The following is a 20042-nucleotide window of genomic DNA, read 5'->3' on the forward strand; positions in this document are numbered from 1 at the left end:
TAATATAATTCCATTAATCAATTTAATTAATTAAATAGTTTATGTTGTGTCATGTGTTTTGATTTGAATTGTATGCCCCTCAGTACAGACAATGTAATGGCATCACAAACTTTTCAGTTAGAGGACGTTCTAGTGAATTATATTTTGATTGAATGATTGATTTAATTAAATTCATTCCGGCGTACATCAAACTGGTGCAAATAAGAGGTAAGGTATCTATCATACATTCATTTTATCTTCAAGGCATCTTCATGGACAGACTTGTAGTGGCCCCTGGCTGCAGTGGTTTGATCTTAATGTAGATGCCATTGAGAGAGCAGAGCACCAGTCGGGCGGCCACCTTCGGGGGTCTGGCAGGGTCCGCCATCAGCTGGTACCGCCTCAGGGTCTGAGCAATCACCACCTTCATCTCGTTCATGGCAAAGTTCTGACCAATGCAGTTCCTGTAGGAGAATGAAGACCATGTGATTGAAATACTTAGGAAGTCACAGTTAATACAAGTGGGAACGTTCGCTGTTTCAAGAAACTGGGAGTTCCAGGTTAATCAGATATGGTTAATAAGAAAATATATAAGAATATAGCGGGAGACAACATTTCTGGTTTCAGTTACAACGATTAAAGCACTCATTTTAGTTACCATGGCGACTCGTGCTGTGAACCTGAAGCGACCTGGGTTCTCTCCGGTCAGCCCTGAGACCAGAGAGATAACCCCGCCCACAGCTGCATGGGCGACTTCTTTCTAGAGTTCATTGGTTAAGACAGTGGCAACAAGCAACTTGATAGGGTCGTATCCAAAACTATTGCAGGCTATTCCAAGGTGTATCGTATTGCCTCCTTGTTCCTCCTCCTAGTATTTTATCTGTCTTAGTTGAAGCAGGCATAATAGGCCATTTCTATAGGCTTTCTTACACAAGTCATTTATGTGTCACTTAAGAACGATAACATAATGGCTTGTCCCTTTGTGAAATGCCAAGCATTTCCCTTGACCACTGGAGATTAAACTAAACCAGATATACAAACTTTATTGTGCAACATTGTTTGGTAGGCCTAATAAAAATTGAGGCATCTTCAAAATATGTCCATACAGTAAGTTGTATATTGCTTCACCTTACTCTAAAAATGAATAGAATAAGATACTATTATTATAGACGTTTATAATAGTATATTATAAAAAAATATATAATACACTATGTATTGTAAAAACATACAGTGGTTTTGTTCACTAGATTGTCTCAGCTGGTCTCGCAGGCTTCAACCAATAAAAGCACTGAACTAGTGATGACGGCTTGAGAATTCCCTGAAGGATCACATTGTCAGGGTGCAATAGAAGCCTGTCAGGCTCAACCATTCTGAGAATGAGTGAATCTCTTTCTCGAGATGAGAGCAGTTGTTCTGAAACCGAAAAATCCTGAAATTCAATGTAGCATTGCTAGGGTCAGAGTTCAGGTTCAAGCTTAAACACGATCTGACCGGCTTTTTGAAACAGGGCGCTGGTAAATCAGTAGCTATCTGAGAAATAGGCCAAGGATGAGGGTAAACAGGGTGAGGACAGACCAAGGCCCAAATCACAAAGCGCTTTGTGGGGACAAACCTGGGTCCAGCAGAGAAGGGAAGGAAGGCATGGGGGTGCCTCTTGGAAACGTTCTCTGGCAGGAAGCGCAGGGGGTCAAAGACCTGAGAGAGGAGTCAACCAAATGCACACAGGTCAATTCACACAGGTCAATACATACCGATCAATACATACAGAGGAATGTTGGACACATTAAAAAAAAACAACACAGTTGCGAAACTGGGGCTATTTCTTTGCTTTTTGTTTCTTCATGTTATATATTTTGAAAAGCTTGCAGGGAGGGGCTTAATGTTTATTTATTATCTGTCCAATGTGCCGGTTGTGGTTTAGACTAGGGGTTCTCAACCACCGGGCCGTGGACCGTTATCGGGCCACACTGAATTGGCGACCGCGTGGCAGAGAATATAGAAATAAAGCCTACCCAAAATATATTTATAAATAAATAAAATTACCTCCACAAAATTCAAAATAAGGCCGTCACACCAATCCCAACCCCACTTCTCTATCATGCTAAAGTCTTCAAACTACTATTGTTCTGTAAGCACCAATGGTGCTAACTGTATTAATGGGGAAAATGTAGGGGCCATTAAAATGCTGAATGAATAGTGCACTGGAAAGGAGATTGTGGCTGTATAGAAACAGTAACGTGGGGGAGGCTTGCTATTGGCGCATACTATTGGTGCCGACGTTGGAGTATAAAGTTAGCCTGAGATCAGAGGGTGTAGTTCACGCTCTTGTTGTGGTGGATAGACTGCTCTAAATGTTATTTTTTTGGAGCGATGTATAGCTAACATAGTTTAAAAAAAAAAAGATATGCTTATTTCATACTGTGCATCTTTGTTTTTATTGGCTTGATATTTACACAGTTTATCACAGTTGTTAGACTGTTAGACTGACTGCGAGTAGGATACCTCTGTGATTGGTCAGATTGCTGTCACATGACAGTATAAAATACTCTTTTTTTTCTGGGAAACATTCACGCTCATACTGACAAGGACCACCGAAACCAGTTAAATATCGATGTCAGTTAAGCGATTGCATCTGTAAGTCGTACTGGTTCTAGACAACACACCTCAGCCATAGGCAGTCCCGTTCTCTGTCCACCAAGGAGCACTCACCTTAGGGTTCTCCCAGATCGTACTGTTCCTGTGATGAGCATAGAAACCTGCTCCAATATAACTCCCTAGAAACAAGGAAAATATTTCAGTGAATGACGGTGTCATTTGGTGGATGCTTTTTTCCAAAATTTCCGTAGTTAGGGTTAGGGTTAGAATGTATTACAGGGAGTGCGTACATTGTTAGTGTGGGATGTTATACCTTTTTATTTAAGCTTAAAGCTCACTACCACCAAGTGGGACCTGTGTTGACCAGTGCAGCTGTCCGAATACGCTGCGTCTCAGGCATGTTTAAAGGACACATATGCCTCATGGCTACACTACTTGTATTTTGAGGTTGGACTATGTTTCACACACAAGGTACTCAAGTTCAGACCAAAGGGAACCCAAACAACAACTAATGTTGGATCCAGCGGTCCCTTATAAAGCATTCAGAAGATTTTTTTTTTTACTGCGAATAGTCTACATGGTTATTAAAACCTTTGACACTTTTTGACAGTTAACTTCCGCCGACTGAGTTCGTGTTCACCAACAACGTGCTTACGGATTCCCGCCTTTAGCAACTTAATTGGTGGAAACAAAGATGAAGGAACAGAGGGTGAAACGCCCTGTTCATTCAGATTTCAGCTTGTCAGCCAGCAGACCAGCAGACAGATCAACTACTACTACTAACTACATGCCATGCTTCTACCACATAGGATGTTAGTTTTGAAATAAATCAAATACACACATTATAAGTGCTCACTTAATCAATTATGTATTTCAACAAAGACAACCAAATACCTTCAGGCATACTTCTTCCATCAAAGAAGGTCATGGTCTTGGTAAGTTTCCGAGCTATTCCAGGAACAGCGGGGTAAAGCCGTAATGATTCTTTTATACACATGGTGGTGTAAGGAATCTTACTAAGATCGTCCCTAAAGAGGGAAAACAAGGGAATATTAGATACAATACAACTCCAGTGCAAGAATGCTTGGGTGGCACTTCCAGTGGTGTGTTCAGACTCATTTAGTAGTGGTGGCACAGAATAACATGGATAATATTTTAATTTGCATCTTATAATCAGACCACTTGTCCTCTAATTTGAGATATTCAGATTTCCATGCAGATTTCTGTTAATCTTTAACCACTGTTTTTCAGTCTAACTAATAAACTGAATAAATAATAAATCTGTTTTAATGCTCCGTAGCGCACTACACTGTCCTTGGGCTCCGCCATTCTTTTTAAATCAAGCAGATTGTATCCCTCCTTGTTCGTCATGAACTAAAACTCCCTAAACCACATCTAATTGGTCCAAACATTTGATCATCACGATGCTAGCTCGGGTTGGCCAATCACGTGTCTGGGGCCTAGGGGTAAGCCCCCTGTGGCGCTCCCTATCTCACCAGTCCAGCGTCTCCTTGTCCCCCAGGACCTGCAGGATCTCCTCTCGGCAGATCTTCTGGTGCTGGGGGTGGCTGGCCAGGCTGTACATGAGGAAGGAGATGCTGCTGGCCGTGGTGTCGTGGCCCTCAAACATGAAGGTGTCCACCTCCGCCCGGATGGCCTCGTCTGACAGGGCGTTATCGTCCTCATCCTGGGGGGAAAACAGATCAGACCCCTGACACATGTGATGGGCTTGGTGCTGAAACTGCAGGAACAGCCAATCTGAATGATTGCCATGTTATAGTGCCATGCTTAGGTGACACTGCCTCAGCTGGAAGCACGCTTGCAGATCTATACCCTATCGGTAACACTGCTATATTAAGAAATGAGCAGGGTATTATCCTTTAGGGGAAGGTGGGAGAGGTCAGAAAGTGTATGTAATGGACATTAATTTATTATTAGCTGAACAAAGGGACTGTTGGCAGGACAAACCCTGGCACAGAGGAGGATGTCCAAGAAGTCCAGATTCCTCTTGGCTTGGGTTTGCTCTGGCTTGGCCTCCTCCATCAGCGCCTCCTTCCTCTTCCTTATCACTTCCTCTACACAACAACGGCACCAGGGGCAATTTCAGGATTTAGGCTTATTCATCTGGCAGCCATCTTGGTTCTTAATGCTACACAAGAGGGGAAACTGAATGCGGAAGAAGAAGCTATGCCAAGATTTCCGCTAGGTGAATAACGCCCCCCCCCCCCCCCCTTGAATAGATGGACTTAATGTATGGAATTGAATCGATTGGTCCAGAAGGAGTGAGGAGGCCGACTCTGTACCTGTGTGGCGGTGGGTCACGCGGCAAGCCCTGCGGAAGCGGAAGCCATGAGGGCTGAGGTAGAAGATGAGGTCGCTGTGGTAGGGGAACACCCTGATGCGCATGTTGACCAGGTCACTTAGCTCATACACCGCCTTGATGTACGCGTTGGTTTCTCTGAAATGGGCGAGACCACATTTATTTACCATGCAGTCCTGCCTACCAGGCCACACCAACAGGGACACGATGTGTGTGGCGTGTGGTTACAGCATATAGGCGCGCAAAACCAGGGAGAAGGAAGTGTAGACAACAGATAGACAACCGCCAAGACAGCAGGGAATGGTTGTGTCGTTAACTGCACTAGCAAATGTTTGACATATCATGGAGTTCACATTTACGGATCCATGTCTTTAAAACTGAGTATTTGAGTAATTTTCTGATATAAATTCACCTGGTTTTATGTGAATATGTTTGTGTAAAAGTTATATAGAATTACTTTTTAAATGTCTTTCAAATTTCCAACGTAAAACAACTTTTAAAAAGTTGCGTGGACGGGTTAATCAATGTACAACGAACCCCGAAAGGCCAAGTTCATAACGTTTCTCATTACTCAGTTAACTAAAGCTAGCCTTCAAATGTTTAACACTAGAAGAGGGCAAAGTAGTTACAAAATGGTTTATTGCCTCCTGGCTGCACGCAGAAACCCTCCTCCATACATACTGAATTCTTACCCAACCCTGCAGATGGAGGCATGAACCTACCCTTCATTCTGGCAGTTGCTGTTGTTGCTGAATGCACACCTCATGATGTTGTCCAGGCTCATGAGGCTCACAGGGCCAAACACCTCAAAGAACTCGTTGGTTTGACTGTAACCTTCCCATTTGTCCTGCGACAGTGTAGGAAAACAACAGGACTTTCTGGTAGGTGTTTATAGACACTGACAATGTTTATTTCTTCTCTTTATTTATACATTTCATTTTATTCAGATTTCCGTACATCTTTTGGACCTTATCGAGCCACCATCAAGATACTTTAATTCCACTACAAGATCTAAGGACGTTTTCCAGAGCTGTAAATATGTTATGAATGCATGATAAAGGTGAGAGTAGTAAAGATTGCTACATGAGGTCTGGGGTCATAACGTACCAACATCAGCCTGCTACAGTCTGCCATCAGCTTCACATATGGCTTCAGTATTTTGTAGTGGAATCCTGGTGTAAGAAGCCGTCTGTGGTTGAACCACTTCTGGCCTGAAGACACCAGCAAACCGTCTCCTATAACATGAGGTCCAAGTAGTAGTGGTTTAATTTCCAATTATTCTTTTAGCAAAAGCCTCTTATAAGTTAGGCAGACAACAATCAGTAGTAGTTTTAGTATTAGAAGTGGCAGTACTAGAAGCGGCGGTAGCAGTAGTAGTGGTAGTAGTAAGTGGTTATATTAGCAGTAGCAGTAGTTGAAGAGGAAAGAAAGAAAGATTTTAACAAAGCTATTTTAACTTATGCAGTTCAAAAAAAGGCATTAAGTTGCTGTTTTACCAATCCATGGTTTAATGAATCTATATGCAATATCATCTTTTGGCTCTGTGGAGGGAGGCACAAACAACAAAGGATAAGGTATATAATTAAATAATATTGTATTGGTATTGTTATAAAAGCTCTTTTAATGGACTCCAATGACTTGCTGCAAAAATTGTACAGGGGAATCCAAGTTTACCTGTCGAGGAGAGGAGGGTCTTAACGTAGTTCGGGTGGTGGAGATTAAGGATGGACAGAAACGGACCAAACCAAACTGGAAATGCAAAGGGGAATCTCACTCCCCAGGCCACAGACTTGTCAAATTCAGTACCGTCTCGTTTCATCTGCAAAGAATAACAGAGGGGAAAACCTTAATGTGAAAACACAAGGAGAAAAGGCGTGGAAGCATAAAGAGAAAAAGGGAACACCTCGTCAGAACCGGGATGCACTTGGCACAAGTCAGACATTAACTTTTAAGGACATTAACGAATCAGGCATGTAGCCTATATTTTGGCCTACTTAATAGTATGTGAATATGGCGAGAATAGGTCATTTCATCAAATATACATGCAAGTTACAAAACCTTAAATAAATATACTTTAATATTCCTAAAAGTCCACAAAATCATTAATTCATGTCATCCTCAATCAAACACGTTAGGGAGAGAAAGAAGAGCAGTGTGTAGCAAGCGACAGGTAGATGTGAGAGGGAGGGAGACAGAGATGGATTGAGAGGGACCTGTGTGAGTTATTGTCTTACCAGCATCTCGAACATAGCTGAAATATTAATTTGACCATGATCTTTGGAAACGTGTCCCACACCATTTAAAAAAGGTTAAAGTGTTGGAAACAAATAGAGTAAAGAGTTAAACAAATGTGATCAAGTTTGAATACATTTGAGATAAAATATAGAATAGTTTAGCTGTTCTGATAGTGTGTGTGTGCGTGCGTGTGCGCGTGCGTGTGTGTGCGTGTGTGAGTGGATGTGTGTGTGTGGTAGTGACTTGTTGCAAGAGTACCGTGTCTCTGCGTATCCCTCGAAGCCACTGCGTAGTATGAGTGCTGAGTGAGTGGTGAAGCGAGTGAGAGAGGAACACGCTTTGTGCAGTGATCGGACATCAATTAACGGGAAGAACTGAGAAGGGTGTTCAAGTATTTAATGCAGCATACGTAAATGTACAGTTGTTTGCAGCTAAGCAAATAAAGCAGCGGCATCACCAGAGAAGTTTTCCGTGTCTTGTTGCCAGTGGACCGATTGAACTGACTGAGTGACTAGGGATCTCCTGGAGAATAGAGTATCTCCCCTGTGCTCCGGAGTGACTAGGGATCAAGGGCGTAGGAACCGGGGGAGAAAAATATTTAATTTTATTTTGAAAGCGCAACACAGCGTCTTGTCACCGCTTCTTATTCTAAAAAACTGGAGGATTGAGCGTGCAATTAAAGAATTGATTTGATATTTATCAGTTCGTTACTGCCATTCAAAATGTGTTTTCCTTTACATTTACAAATGTATCTTTTTAGTAGAGTAAAATATATTTGTGAATTTTTTCAGTGTAGTTAATTTACGGCATATTTCTGTTCAAACCATTAACGGATCTGTCAGGTTTCCGATATGTGTCCCCCCCAATGTTAAACTCATTCCTACGCCCCTGCTAGGGATCTCATGGAGAATAGAGGATCTCCCCTGTGCTCCGGAGTGACTAGGGATCTCATGGAGAATAGAGGATCTCCACTGTGCTCCGGAGTGACTAGGGATCTCAGGGAGAATAGAGGATCTACCCTGTGCTCCGGAGTGACTAAGGATCTCATGGAGAATAGAGGATCTCCCCTGGGCTCCGGAGTGACTAGGGATCTCATGGAGAATAGAGGATCTCCCCTGTGCTCCGGAGTGACGAACAATAGTTGAGCGCTGCACTCAGCACTCACCTATATAATCCCCTACATGTCCCCCACAAGTTTAAAATGCTACATTTGGTTTGTTATATTGTAACATGAATTACTATATAATATAGCTACTTTTCACAGTTTACAATAAAATAAACACACAACATGAGACTACCTCCAATGCATGTCCGAAGAACCAGTGCGCTGGGGGTCCGGGGAAAGCTTTAAGGTGCCGCACCAAGTTGCTTCTTTTGATGAGCAGTGAGGTGATTTTAAAAGTGCATAAACCAACGCAAAGCAATATGACTACGCGCTCCATATAACTCAAATCTACGGAAAACGGCATCGAATCCATGAACATATCGATAAAGGCCATCGCGAGGCGAGGAATCTGTGCGTGTTGTGAAGCGGCGGCTGGGCCGCAGGACTGCGGTCAGCGTACGGCGACACTCGGACACTCCTTGGACGAGCCCGCAGCCCCTAGATTTGGAGTGCGCGCATATTGGGTCCTTTAAGGCAAAAGCATTGAGATGGCCAAGCGCGTCCGCTTTTCAAAGTAGGGTGTTAACTGAGGGTAAATACAAGTACTGCTGTGCTTACACGCCAACACAAAATCAAGCATTTGTACCGTTTCATTTTATCCGGAACTTGCTGTAAAAATGGTGTAGGCCCTAGTCAGAGCTTTCCTAATCTCGAGTACCTATATCTGGCATTGTCAGAACAATGGGGTTTTACAGTAATTGTCAAACACAAAGTAATTTCCAAATAAAAAAGTGTGACTTTAACTTTGAAATTCTCAAAGAAGCTCTGTAAAATGCTTGTTTTTTGGGTAAGTGAATATTCAGAGCTTCCCTCATCTCAGCTATATCTGGAATTGTCAGAATTTATGGAGCAATGGATTACAGCAAATGTTAGACAAAGTCTGAGAGAAAAAAAGTGGGACTTTAACTTTGAAATTCACGAAAATGATGCAGTGAAAATGCTTGCTTGTGTAGTCAGAGCCATAGACATCCTACATCATAGACGGAGCATCGAACGCTACGCCTAGTGGCGCTGACGAGACGCTCCACATCATACCTCACTGAATACCACTGATTTTCACGCGTTCTTTTGTCATACGTGTGGCTATGATAAAGGACAACACGTTTGGCGTGTTTTATTATTCATAGATGGCTGAACAGTAATAGAATATTCTTATATGCTAAGTGACCAGACGTCCGAGATCAAAACTGGGATCATAATCCCCAAAAAGGGGCAAAATAACGGTCAGCTATTTTTAAGATGAATAAACAATATATGATTAGGCTATATAAACGCATATATATCCTACATAAACAATGTATGAATACATTAGCAGTGCTGATTTTAGGCACGGGCGAACCAGACAGCCGCCCGGGGCGCCATATTTGTGGGGGGCGCCAAATCACATGGGGGGGGGAAGTGAAGTGGTTTTCAATGAAGTACATAACATTGTGTGGGGAATTGGTATATTGGCGCCTCTTCTGGCTGCAGGCGCACACCTGCTCGTTGAGAAGGTGCCGTGCACAGGCGGAATGAAACCCCCACACATAATTATAATTATAACAGTGATTGTTTTATATGTATTTTTTATGTATGTTGCTTTGGAATAAAGCGTCTGCCAAATACTTAAACAACATATATAAACACCTGAAAGTTTTTATATCAGCTAAAACCAACAATCTGTTTCACTAAATTCAGATAAAACCAAATTATGTCTTACCCAACAATGTTAGTATTTGAATATTGTTAGTCTACTTGACTCCATTTATATCATGGTTACAATGATACTGTTAAGAAAGTATTGTCTTATACTTTGCCTAAAATGAGAATGCGTCATGATACAAATCTGCTGATGGAATGTTTATTTGTGGATGGATGGATGGAATGGACTGGAGTTTGCAGGTGGGAATTGATTCAGGAAAATGATCAGACCAGAACAAGTGAAATTCAAATTACAATAAAAAGCAGCCAGGGTAAATGCAGACTGACCAATCTAGTATATGCAAGGCAATGTGAATGTAAAAAATATCAATATCTGTGTGGGATTAAAACCTTGAAAGAGGACTGTTAGCTTCTTTCTTGTGCTTCCTTTCTGAAGTTCAAAAGAGGCGAGTTTGGCAATGTGGTGCAGCCTTATCTTATGTAACACAGACACAACCAATGATAACAAGTCCGAATGGTGGTTGTCGATGCCAAACTGTGTTCCCCAAGCAGAAATACATCCTCTGTTCTAATCTCCCCTCGGACTTTATGCTGCTCCCCGCCTCCCCATCCCCACTTCAAGATGGCGGCCGCATTTCTTGCGTCCCAGCAGCCAATGCTGCATCTATGTATAGGATGTCTATGGTCAGAGCGATCTGAAATATATCTGTGATTTTTCAGAAATATAATTTTTTATGTAATACTGTGGGACTCTTCATTCTCAAAAATGCTTGTTTTTGTGTACTATTGTAGGGTTAGTGTTAACCCTTCAAAAAATTATCGCTCACAATAATTTTTCTTTTCGACCAATTAGATTGCTTAAAGTAAAAATTAAAATTCAACCATCAGATCGCTAAAACAAAAAATAAAAAAACTTTGATTGCTCGAATATATATTTTTGGACTAATCAGATCACCCATCACCCATCAGATCGCTGGTAAAAAAATATTTTCATGGCCCTCCACGATAGTGATTCAAGCCTCGTTTTATTGAACACTGTTAAAAGGTTGACGTTGAAGGCCTTTAAAAACACATTCAAGAATGGGGTTGGATAATAAGCACTAAACGTAATTGTTCACTGCCTGAACAGTATTGAGACCATTTAACTGCATATGTACCCAATAAATATTTATTCTTAACCAGTAATATTGATACAGGCTTTCAGTAATGTACTTTGGCAGCGACTTTAAAAGAACGCATTATTAGATCTTAAGAATGATAAAAACGTAACAGTACGTAGTGCCATATGGGAGATTCAGTCAGTTGTACCATCTACAGAGGATACAGGTCTCCTGTGCTTTCATGGGGTTAGCGTATAGACATCACAATAGGCCCCATAATACCAAGATCATAAAATTTGTGGTTCAGCCAAAAGATCAACAAGAACCGGGATTACAAAGTATGATTGTCTTACGTTAGAACACATAATGTGAGAGAGAAACACAGAATGGGACGAGTATGAGTATGAGTATGAGATTAACAAGAAGAGGGTCAACAATGTCACAGGATGGTGCTGGTTGTTGGGGACAACAAGCAGCCTGCAACAAAAGATTGAACATTGCGCCTCGGCTAAATCTTATTTGTAGTTTAATTTATGGTATATTTATTAAACTTTTTCAAATTCTCATTATTTTGCTGATGCTTATATCCACAGCGACTTACAAAAAGTGCAGTCACCCATGAATCATGCAAGTACATTCTGCTTCAAGTGCTGCATTTTAGAACAAGAGAGATTTTTTTGTGTGTCAACATGCAGTTTCAAAAGATGGGTTGTAAATCTTTGAAACAAGATGTGTAGGGTCTGTGCTGTCTTGATATCGGTGGGGAGCTCTCCATAATTGTCGAGCCAGGACAGCAAACAATCTGGATTCCGTTGAACAGCAGTCGGCCCCCTTGTAGTAAGGGAGTAGCAGGTGGACAAGCTGGGGTGTATGGTTGACCTGAGCCGTCCGCAGCACAGTGACAAGGACCAGTGACTTGAATCCGATTTGAGCCACCACCACTAGCCAGTGCAGCATGCAGAGGAGTGGTGTAGAGTGGGTTGAGGTCCATCCGGCCTGCTGCATTCTCCCTGAGCTGCAGAAGTAGAATGACGCAGGCACACCAACCAGAAGGGAGTCGCAGCAAGACCTTCTGGGTAAGGAAGGGATTTATAGTCCTGATGCTGTACAGCATGAAGCTGCAGGAGTGGGTTGTCACAGCGATGTTGGCAACAAGGGAAGCTGGTCATCCAGGGACCAGCGTCACAGCACCAGGTTCCCCTCCGGCCAGGCTGCAGTCCTAAAAGATTAGGACTCTTCTTCTGCTGAGGTCCTCCTCCCATGACTTACTGAGAGCCAGGGACTGGCCTCCAGAGCCTACCAAGAGTCAACCACAGGGAGGAACTCTTACTCAACGTCATTTGACGTTGGTCATAAACCATATCAGCATAATGTCAAGTTGTTTTTTGTACATCAAACAGAGGGTTTAATGGTCATACATTTTTCCTACTGGAAACATTTGATAATGATAATATTTATGTAATTTTCATTAGGTATTGACTTCATGAACTGGGCCAGAACTGTGTTTTTTTAAATTTATATTGTTAGAAACTATTGGAAACTTATGTTTTTTCTTTTTCCAACCAGATATATTTACCAGTAATAAATGATCAGGAATTTCATGTTTCAGGCCTGGAATTATTAACACTGCCCAAAGTTTACAATAACACACACACAGACCCCAATGGTTTCCTGTTAAAGATATGCATGCTACAGAGGAAACAACAGGTGTGTGTGGATGACCACAACAGTAGATGTAACAGAATGACATTTTCCAAAACCCCACTTAAAGGTTGTGGGTCGAACCCTGATGTCTGCAGCAGCCCTCCTGTATGCACCCTTGAGCAAAGACCCTACTTTAAAAGTGCTGTAAGATTGGAGAGCATGAGAGAAGTTCTCTTTACAACTCTCAAATCTTACCTACACAGCACCTTTAATGACATGCGGCTGCAAATAAAAATTCACTTGGGATGAAGGCATCCAAAGCATCATTAGTGATTACAACTTAGATGTTACTGTGAACAGTGTTCTTGTTATGCAAATTAGCTTTAACATCCGGTTAAGTTGCGAAATACATTGTTGGCCCCAACTATCTTCAACCACAGCTCGGGTTCAACCAAACAGCGAGAGTTTAGAGGAAACAGTAAAACCAACAACACAACATCGTTTGAGAAAACGATTCTAACAAATGACATTCATACTGCATCAAGACAGAGTATATGTTTGGTTTGAAAAACCTTGATAGAAAAATTGATAGACAGAAATTCCCATTACTTTATTCGCCATTATTTATGAAAATGAATACAGAGATGGCGATATATTCATTGACAATAATTCAAAAAATGTATTGCTGCCTGAGCACAATTCAAACAAGCTAGCTATGGAGTTGGAGATAGGCTCTTTCATTCTTGACCTGTAAAGAAAATAATAAGTTATTTATTATTTTAGTTCTTGATAAAATGGAATATAAAAATATTTTGTTTTGCAAAAATAATTTGATTCAGGATAAATTCATGGTTGCGAGCTTCTGAAATTATAAGACAGCTGTTTTCAGCCCCAAACAATCACCTACCTTTTACAATGACTACAATGAAATGCCCTCTTGCCTGCTCTCCGTTCCCACATTTCGCGAGGCACTGAAATTCCCCATTGTCCTCGCTGATGAGACTGAGAATCTTGGTCGTGACCTGCCGAAATCGAATGTCCTCTGAGATGGTCTCATTCACCGTGGTAAGGTACCTGCTCGGATCTGTGAGCCCAACACTTAGGTTTTGGTGCCAGCCGACCTCCAGGTCACGGCACAACTTGTATGCATATCTCGTCTGGCAGGTGAGCGTTAACGGTGTCCCCATGAGTTCCTTGAACAGTTCCCGTTCATAGTGCACATCAACAATTGCTTAAGGGAAAAAAATGTTTAGAAGAAATAAATATCGTTATTGTTCAAGTGTTAATTTCTTGATTTTGAGATTAAAATAAACAATCAACGTAAAGTTTTTTTTTTTTTTAACAAATATAGGTTAACTCAAGTGTGCTATCAGTATCCTATACTTATTTTAGGCAAAAGTAAGAGTGTGCTTTCAGTCTACTTGTGTGTAGTTATAAGATATAAGATACATTCTTCATAAAATTATACAGTATATTATAAAAGTACACTTGGCTTGTAATGACAAGTATACAGAAAGTTCTAGGTATGTTTGGCCTTCACGTTATCTTTTGATCGAAGATAAACTTAAGAAAAGTATATAACTAAGTATACTTAGCTGTGTTGTTGTGCTTGTGCAACACATTATGCGTTATATATTTTGGCATCTAATAGAATATTAGTTGGATTTTTTTTTATTCATAAAGCATCCAACATGTTCTTAATACTAGGTAGCCTATGGGATTTTTAATATTAGTTAACTTAAAACTTACTTGAAGTACAGATAGGGGTATATTACAAGTATAATACCAAAGTAGTAGTATACTGTACAGCGCAAACTAGTGACATGTGTACTAGGCTACTATGCAAAGTTGAACTTGTAGGCGAATAAACTTCTTATTCTGAAAATATTTTTATGAACTAAAAAATATTTGGTAGCCATGTTTCTAGTGACATGACTACCATTAAAAACAAATATGTTTTAGTAAGACGAACATCACAACAAAACCGAGGAAAGTTAATCTTAAATTCAACTATATTTCCCAAGTGTAATATATGTAGTAAGTTCTAATAACAATGTACTTGTAAGTGTACAATTTCAATACTTCTGGGGACTAAAATGGCCAACATTTTCGATCCTGACAATATACTTTCAAGTATACTTAAAATTGGTTTGCATACACCAATAGTTTTCTTCCAAGTTTTATTTTGTACTGCAACTATACTGTGAACTATACTACAAGTTATCTTAATAGTGAAATACTTATGCACTTTTGAGTTTATGAAAGTAAACTTCTAAGTATACTACTGAAAGTATACTGTTAGTTTTCTTTAAATGGTCGTAACTTCATACTTAGTTTATGCTATTTGGTTACTATTTAGATATTATTATTTTACTTGAAGAGACTCAACCATAAAGGATATATCCGGTAAGAAGATCGAAACATGCTACTTCCCAGATGTTCTGGTCAGTGATATCAACCAGAAACTAGCCACAATTATATGGAAAACCCCAAAATCTAACAGGTTATTGTGCATGCAGGACTTAATGATATTACATATCCCATATCCCATATATCCCTAACTCACTTATATATATATATATATATATTTATTGATCAAAATATAGGCAAAATATACTAATAAACTTCAGTTTACTTGTCAGTATAGCGCAAATATACCTAAATAGAATTTGTTAAGTCTATTTCTGATGAGTTCATGAGAAAGTAGACTCTCTTACCTTTAGTTTAAGCAGTAATACTAAAGGCACACTTGAAAAACGTATTCTTTGTAAGGGTTTACCTTGGTAGCCTAAATTTGACAGACATATCCCAAATGAATAGTGTTTATAGCTTAAATAAACCCACATCACGATTAACTTAGACCTGATAAAATGCTATATCCGCAAATTGTTGTGTACTAGGCTACTTCTACTTAAATTTCGAGATGGTTGGGGAGATAACGTCCCTCATTCCAGAATCAAAGTACAACCAACCTTGTTCTTTGTAAGAGACCACGCAGTGACATAACACCACTAACCACACCATTCGGCGTCCATTGAACCAGAATGTTGTCAAACACATCACCCGCTCCATCGCGCTCGCCAACTCCAAAGCCTGTGATGATTTACTGCCCCAACTGACTTTTATATCATGCAAAGATGACATGCAGGCGTGGGAACGCCTGTGTGACGGGTCACGGTGGGTTTATTTATGTTCCTGTGGTTGAAAAACTGCATCTTCTTCCTTTCGGTCTCTCTTGCTCTCTTTTTTTTATTCTTTCCGATTGGGGAGGAACCCAAACATAAAAATGTATTTATAATCCATTTATAATGTATCAATAATATATGTGATTCATTTTTAAAACTATATTAAAGATACATCCCTAAACATAAAGTCCTTCTATTTCAGCCCATTACAAGTAAAATGATGAAGACTACCAATTTGTTCAAGCTACAGCCGAGGTAACAGAACTAACATAAAAATGCACCTTCCATGTCCACCGTTAATATCAGGATGGTTTCAAAAGTTCAAAAAATGTGTTACTTTCTGTTTCTCTTTCTTTCTTTCATTCTTTCTTTGACTCTACATCTCTTCTTAGCATTCTGGCATTTCTTTATGTGTTGGTTTTTTTCACTTGTTTTCTGGTCACACAAGTTTCAGGTTAGAGGGTATAGGTCACTGTGGTCTTACGGTTCTAAGAGCCCCGCTTACGGTAAAGCGTTGAGGTTGGCTTTCCCCATATGGGTCTGTTAAGAAACAAATGTCATCAGCATTAAACCCCTAAAAACTCTCAACTGGAAACTTCAAGACAAACCAGGAACATGAAACAGTGTGAAAAAAGTAAGTAGTGTGTGTGTGTGTGTGTGTGTGTGTGTGTGTGTGTGTGTGTGTGTGTGTGTGTGTGTGTGTGTGTGTGTGTGTGTGTGTGTGTGTGTGTGTGTGTGTGTGTGTGTGTATGTGCTTGTTTATGTTCTCCACTAAGTTTGGGACTTTGCAAAGGTGTGGGCGTAGGTTTTTGACTTATGTGCGTTCTTCAGGCCATCCTCAACATTCCCTGCCACATCCTATTTCATCACCAAACAGTTTTGTCTCAGAAAGATCTCTCAGAATGTATTTAGTTATCTACTCTGCTTGACTTATCTCTGCCCCTCTTGACCCCTAACTTGTATCTTGAGATGAAGGGAGACCAACTAGGCTACAGCATACAATTTATATACTGGGTGAGGCTTTTTTTCAAGTTCTATTCCATGATGTCTATATTATGAAAACAGTGTCATGTTTTCTACTATGTCCTGTGCTGTTCTATACTGCTATGTTCAGTTCCATTCTGTTATGTGGTATTCTATGCTGTCATGTTCTACTCCATTATGTTCTGTCAGGTTCCGTTTTATTGTATTATTTTGATTCACATTTACGCTTTGATTGTTTGTACAGTAATTTGTTGTCAGATCATGTCATTGCTGTAGGAATTACAGTGTAGTCTTCCTACACCTCCTGACGTTCCTGTCCGTTGGGCCACAAACTCTCATTCTCACGCAGTCTCACTCCTCTTCCTCTTCTTCTTCTCTCTGGCTGTTGACCCCGTCCAATTCATTGTCCTTCCATTGTCAGACATTGAAATATTGTGTTGTGGTCCAGCTCTATACTTGCCAGTTCATGGTTCATAGATCCTTTGAGCTATTTCAGTAAACTGGTTGGTCGTGGGTTTGTCTAACACTTCACACATCTCCCTTCTTTAGAGAAAGTCAAGATTCACCTGGTAGCAATTTACCAATTCAGGACAGATTTAGAAAAAAAGTCTAATGGAAACGTATAGAAATATGCTTGACATATTATGACAACTTGTTAAACCATTTTGCATGTAAAGACTTATGCAATGAACTCATTCCTAAATGTTGTGGGGGTGACACTATTCAATTGAGACCCATTACAATACATTTTGATCAACATGACATAAGCTATTGATAATGTAGGAAAGAGCAGAGAATTGTACATAAGCATTTGCAACTTGTTCAAAGAAATGAGAAACTGCTTTTTTTGATGTGCCAAGTGACACAATGATGTGAAGATTGAACAGGTCGTTTTTAGAATTTCAATTCTGATCTGAGAAATGTAGCAAAGCGACTGAGAAAAACTACAATATATATTTAGAATAATATATATTTTTTATAAATGAAATTACTTCTTAAGGAAACACTATTATCATTAACAAATATGTAAATAAAAGCACTTCTAAAGGTGCACTAAATAACTTTTAGGATAAACAAGCAGGTTAGCCTAAAACAATTCTTCAAACAAGACAACTTGGTGCACTGTATTCCATTCAAAATATTATAATATATATACCTGTTTGCCACTAGAGGGCATTGTCCCTTTACAATAAAAAAACAGACGCGCAATGTTTAATTTGTATTAGTATTACAGACCGGCAGTCAAATCGATCTATCAATAGATAGATAGATAGATAGATAGATAGATAGATAGATAGATAGATAGATAGATAGATAGATAGATAGATGGATGGATGGATGGATGGGTGGATGGATGGATAGATGGATGGATGGATGGATTGATAGAAAGACAGACAGATATATGGGAGTGCATCCTTGTATAGGGATAAACGTCATGTTGAGGTTGGCGTGTTGGACGTCCAGAACAGAACGTTCTAAGGTCCAATAGCAGTTTAGATTTATCCTTGACCTTTTTTTTCGATAGATCGATAGATAGATAGATAGATAGATAGATAGATAGATAGATAGATAGATAGATAGATAGATAGATAGATAGATAGATGGATGGATGGATGGATGGATGGATGGATGGATGGATGGATGGATGGATAGATAGATAGATAGATAGATAGATAGATAGATAGATAGATAGATAGATAGATAGATAGATAGATAGATAGATAGATAGATAGATAGATAGATAGATAGATAGATAGATAGATAGATAGATAGATGTGTGGATAAATAGAAATAAAGATAATTTGATAGATAGAAGGGACTGTTGGATAGATTGATAGATAGACAGACCGAAAGACAGACAGATATATGGGGGTGCATCATTGTGTACGGATAAACGTCATGTTAAGGTTGGCGTGTTGGAAGTCCAGAACGGAACGTTCTGAGGTCCAATAGCAGTTTAGATTTATCCTTGACATTTTTAAATGATCTTTCTAGGAAGATATAATTCGATTATAATCTCTGAAACATATTGTGGAAATCGGTGCTCTTGTTGCAATTCTGACTTCAATCGCAAATGTCAAATTAAAAAACGAATAATTAAATAATAATAGAATAATGTAAATCATGGTCTTTTTTTGTTAGTACATTCCACTAATGTGGTTAGCAGAGATAGTGCTGTGGATGCCTGTTGTCTGGTTGAGAAACTCTCTCCAACACACTGGACTTTGTTTACACCCCACAGTAAATTAGATTAAGCATTCCACTTGGCATTTAGCACACACACTCCCCACATGCTGGGCAGCAGTTATATGAATAAAAGCATTAGATGAGCTTCATACATAGCAGTCCTAAAGGTTGTAATAATGATTTATACTAAAACCATATTCCCAGTTGACAGACTCCCTTTAGGAACCACTCATTGAAACTGCCAGAGTTAGGGTTCTTTCCATCCTCTCTCTCTCTCTCTCTCTCTCTCTCTCTCTCTCTCTCTCTCTCTCTCTCTCTCTCTCTCTCTCTCTCTCTCTCTCTCTCTCATCCTCTTGAGTGATAGCTGTGTGACATGCCAGGTATTAGGATGGATAACCGTAGAGTCAGAACCACGACAAAACAGCTGACCAAACACCCTAGAAAGAAGCACAACTGCGCTTTCTAAATAAACTCCATATCCACTGTCAACAGTAGCCTACATTTCACTCTGGATTGGTGTATGAAACCTGTGGCGTCAACGGGGGGATCCCGGCTATTGGATAGATTGATAGAGATTAGATGTTCTGGAAGGGCCAGTGCCCTTGAAAAAAAACATCAAATTTAAAGGAATGTCCTCATTTCATAAATGGATCCGTAATGACGACATCGAAGAAAATACCCAGCCCTGTCATGTGAGAGAGTAGGCCTACACATTATTGCAAATAAAACAGTCAAGACTTCAAATCAAAGTTTTTTCTTAGTGACATCCTAAAAGAGTAGGCCAACATGTTTGCTATTATAATCATTGGTTCATCATCGATTTTTATTTAATGTCTGCAAAAAATCCCTGTTAAATCTCGTCGTCCAATAGTTCGAGCTATAGACGTCGGGCGTTGGAGGCTAGTAGAGCTGGAGGCATGGCCGTGTATGTGAAGGGGGCGTTCCCTCCAGACCTGCTGAGCTCCGAGGTCACCGCCGTCAGACACGTTCTTGCCCGCCACGGAGAG

General features: G+C 40.1%; 1 protein-coding gene and 1 long non-coding RNA gene across 2 annotated transcripts; both read right to left on the reverse strand.

The window, feature by feature from the left end:
• Positions 1-238: 238 nt before the first annotated feature.
• cyp4t8 (cytochrome P450, family 4, subfamily T, polypeptide 8) lies at positions 239-8628 on the reverse strand (the record flags this gene model as incomplete). Its single annotated transcript, XM_079757532.1, has 12 exons — positions 239-443; positions 1592-1674; positions 2689-2753; positions 3469-3602; positions 4071-4261; positions 4543-4649; positions 4878-5032; positions 5617-5741; positions 6002-6129; positions 6391-6435; positions 6569-6713; positions 8428-8628. 12 exons carry the CDS (start codon positions 8626-8628, stop codon positions 239-241), a joined length of 1584 nt encoding a protein of 527 aa, XP_079613658.1.
• A 2360-nt stretch (positions 8629-10988) lies between these two features.
• Positions 10989-15776, reverse strand: LOC307075609. The gene is made up of 3 exons (XR_013811855.1): positions 15652-15776; positions 13587-13910; positions 10989-13427 (listed from the first exon to the last, which is right to left on the reverse strand). It is a non-coding gene; the product is annotated as an uncharacterized lncRNA (long non-coding RNA).
• Between the last annotated feature and the right edge of the window lie 4266 nt (positions 15777-20042).

Source organism: Pollachius pollachius (genome assembly GCF_949987615.1).
Source record: "Pollachius pollachius genome assembly, chromosome: 1".
NCBI lineage: Eukaryota > Metazoa > Chordata > Actinopteri > Gadiformes > Gadidae > Pollachius > Pollachius pollachius.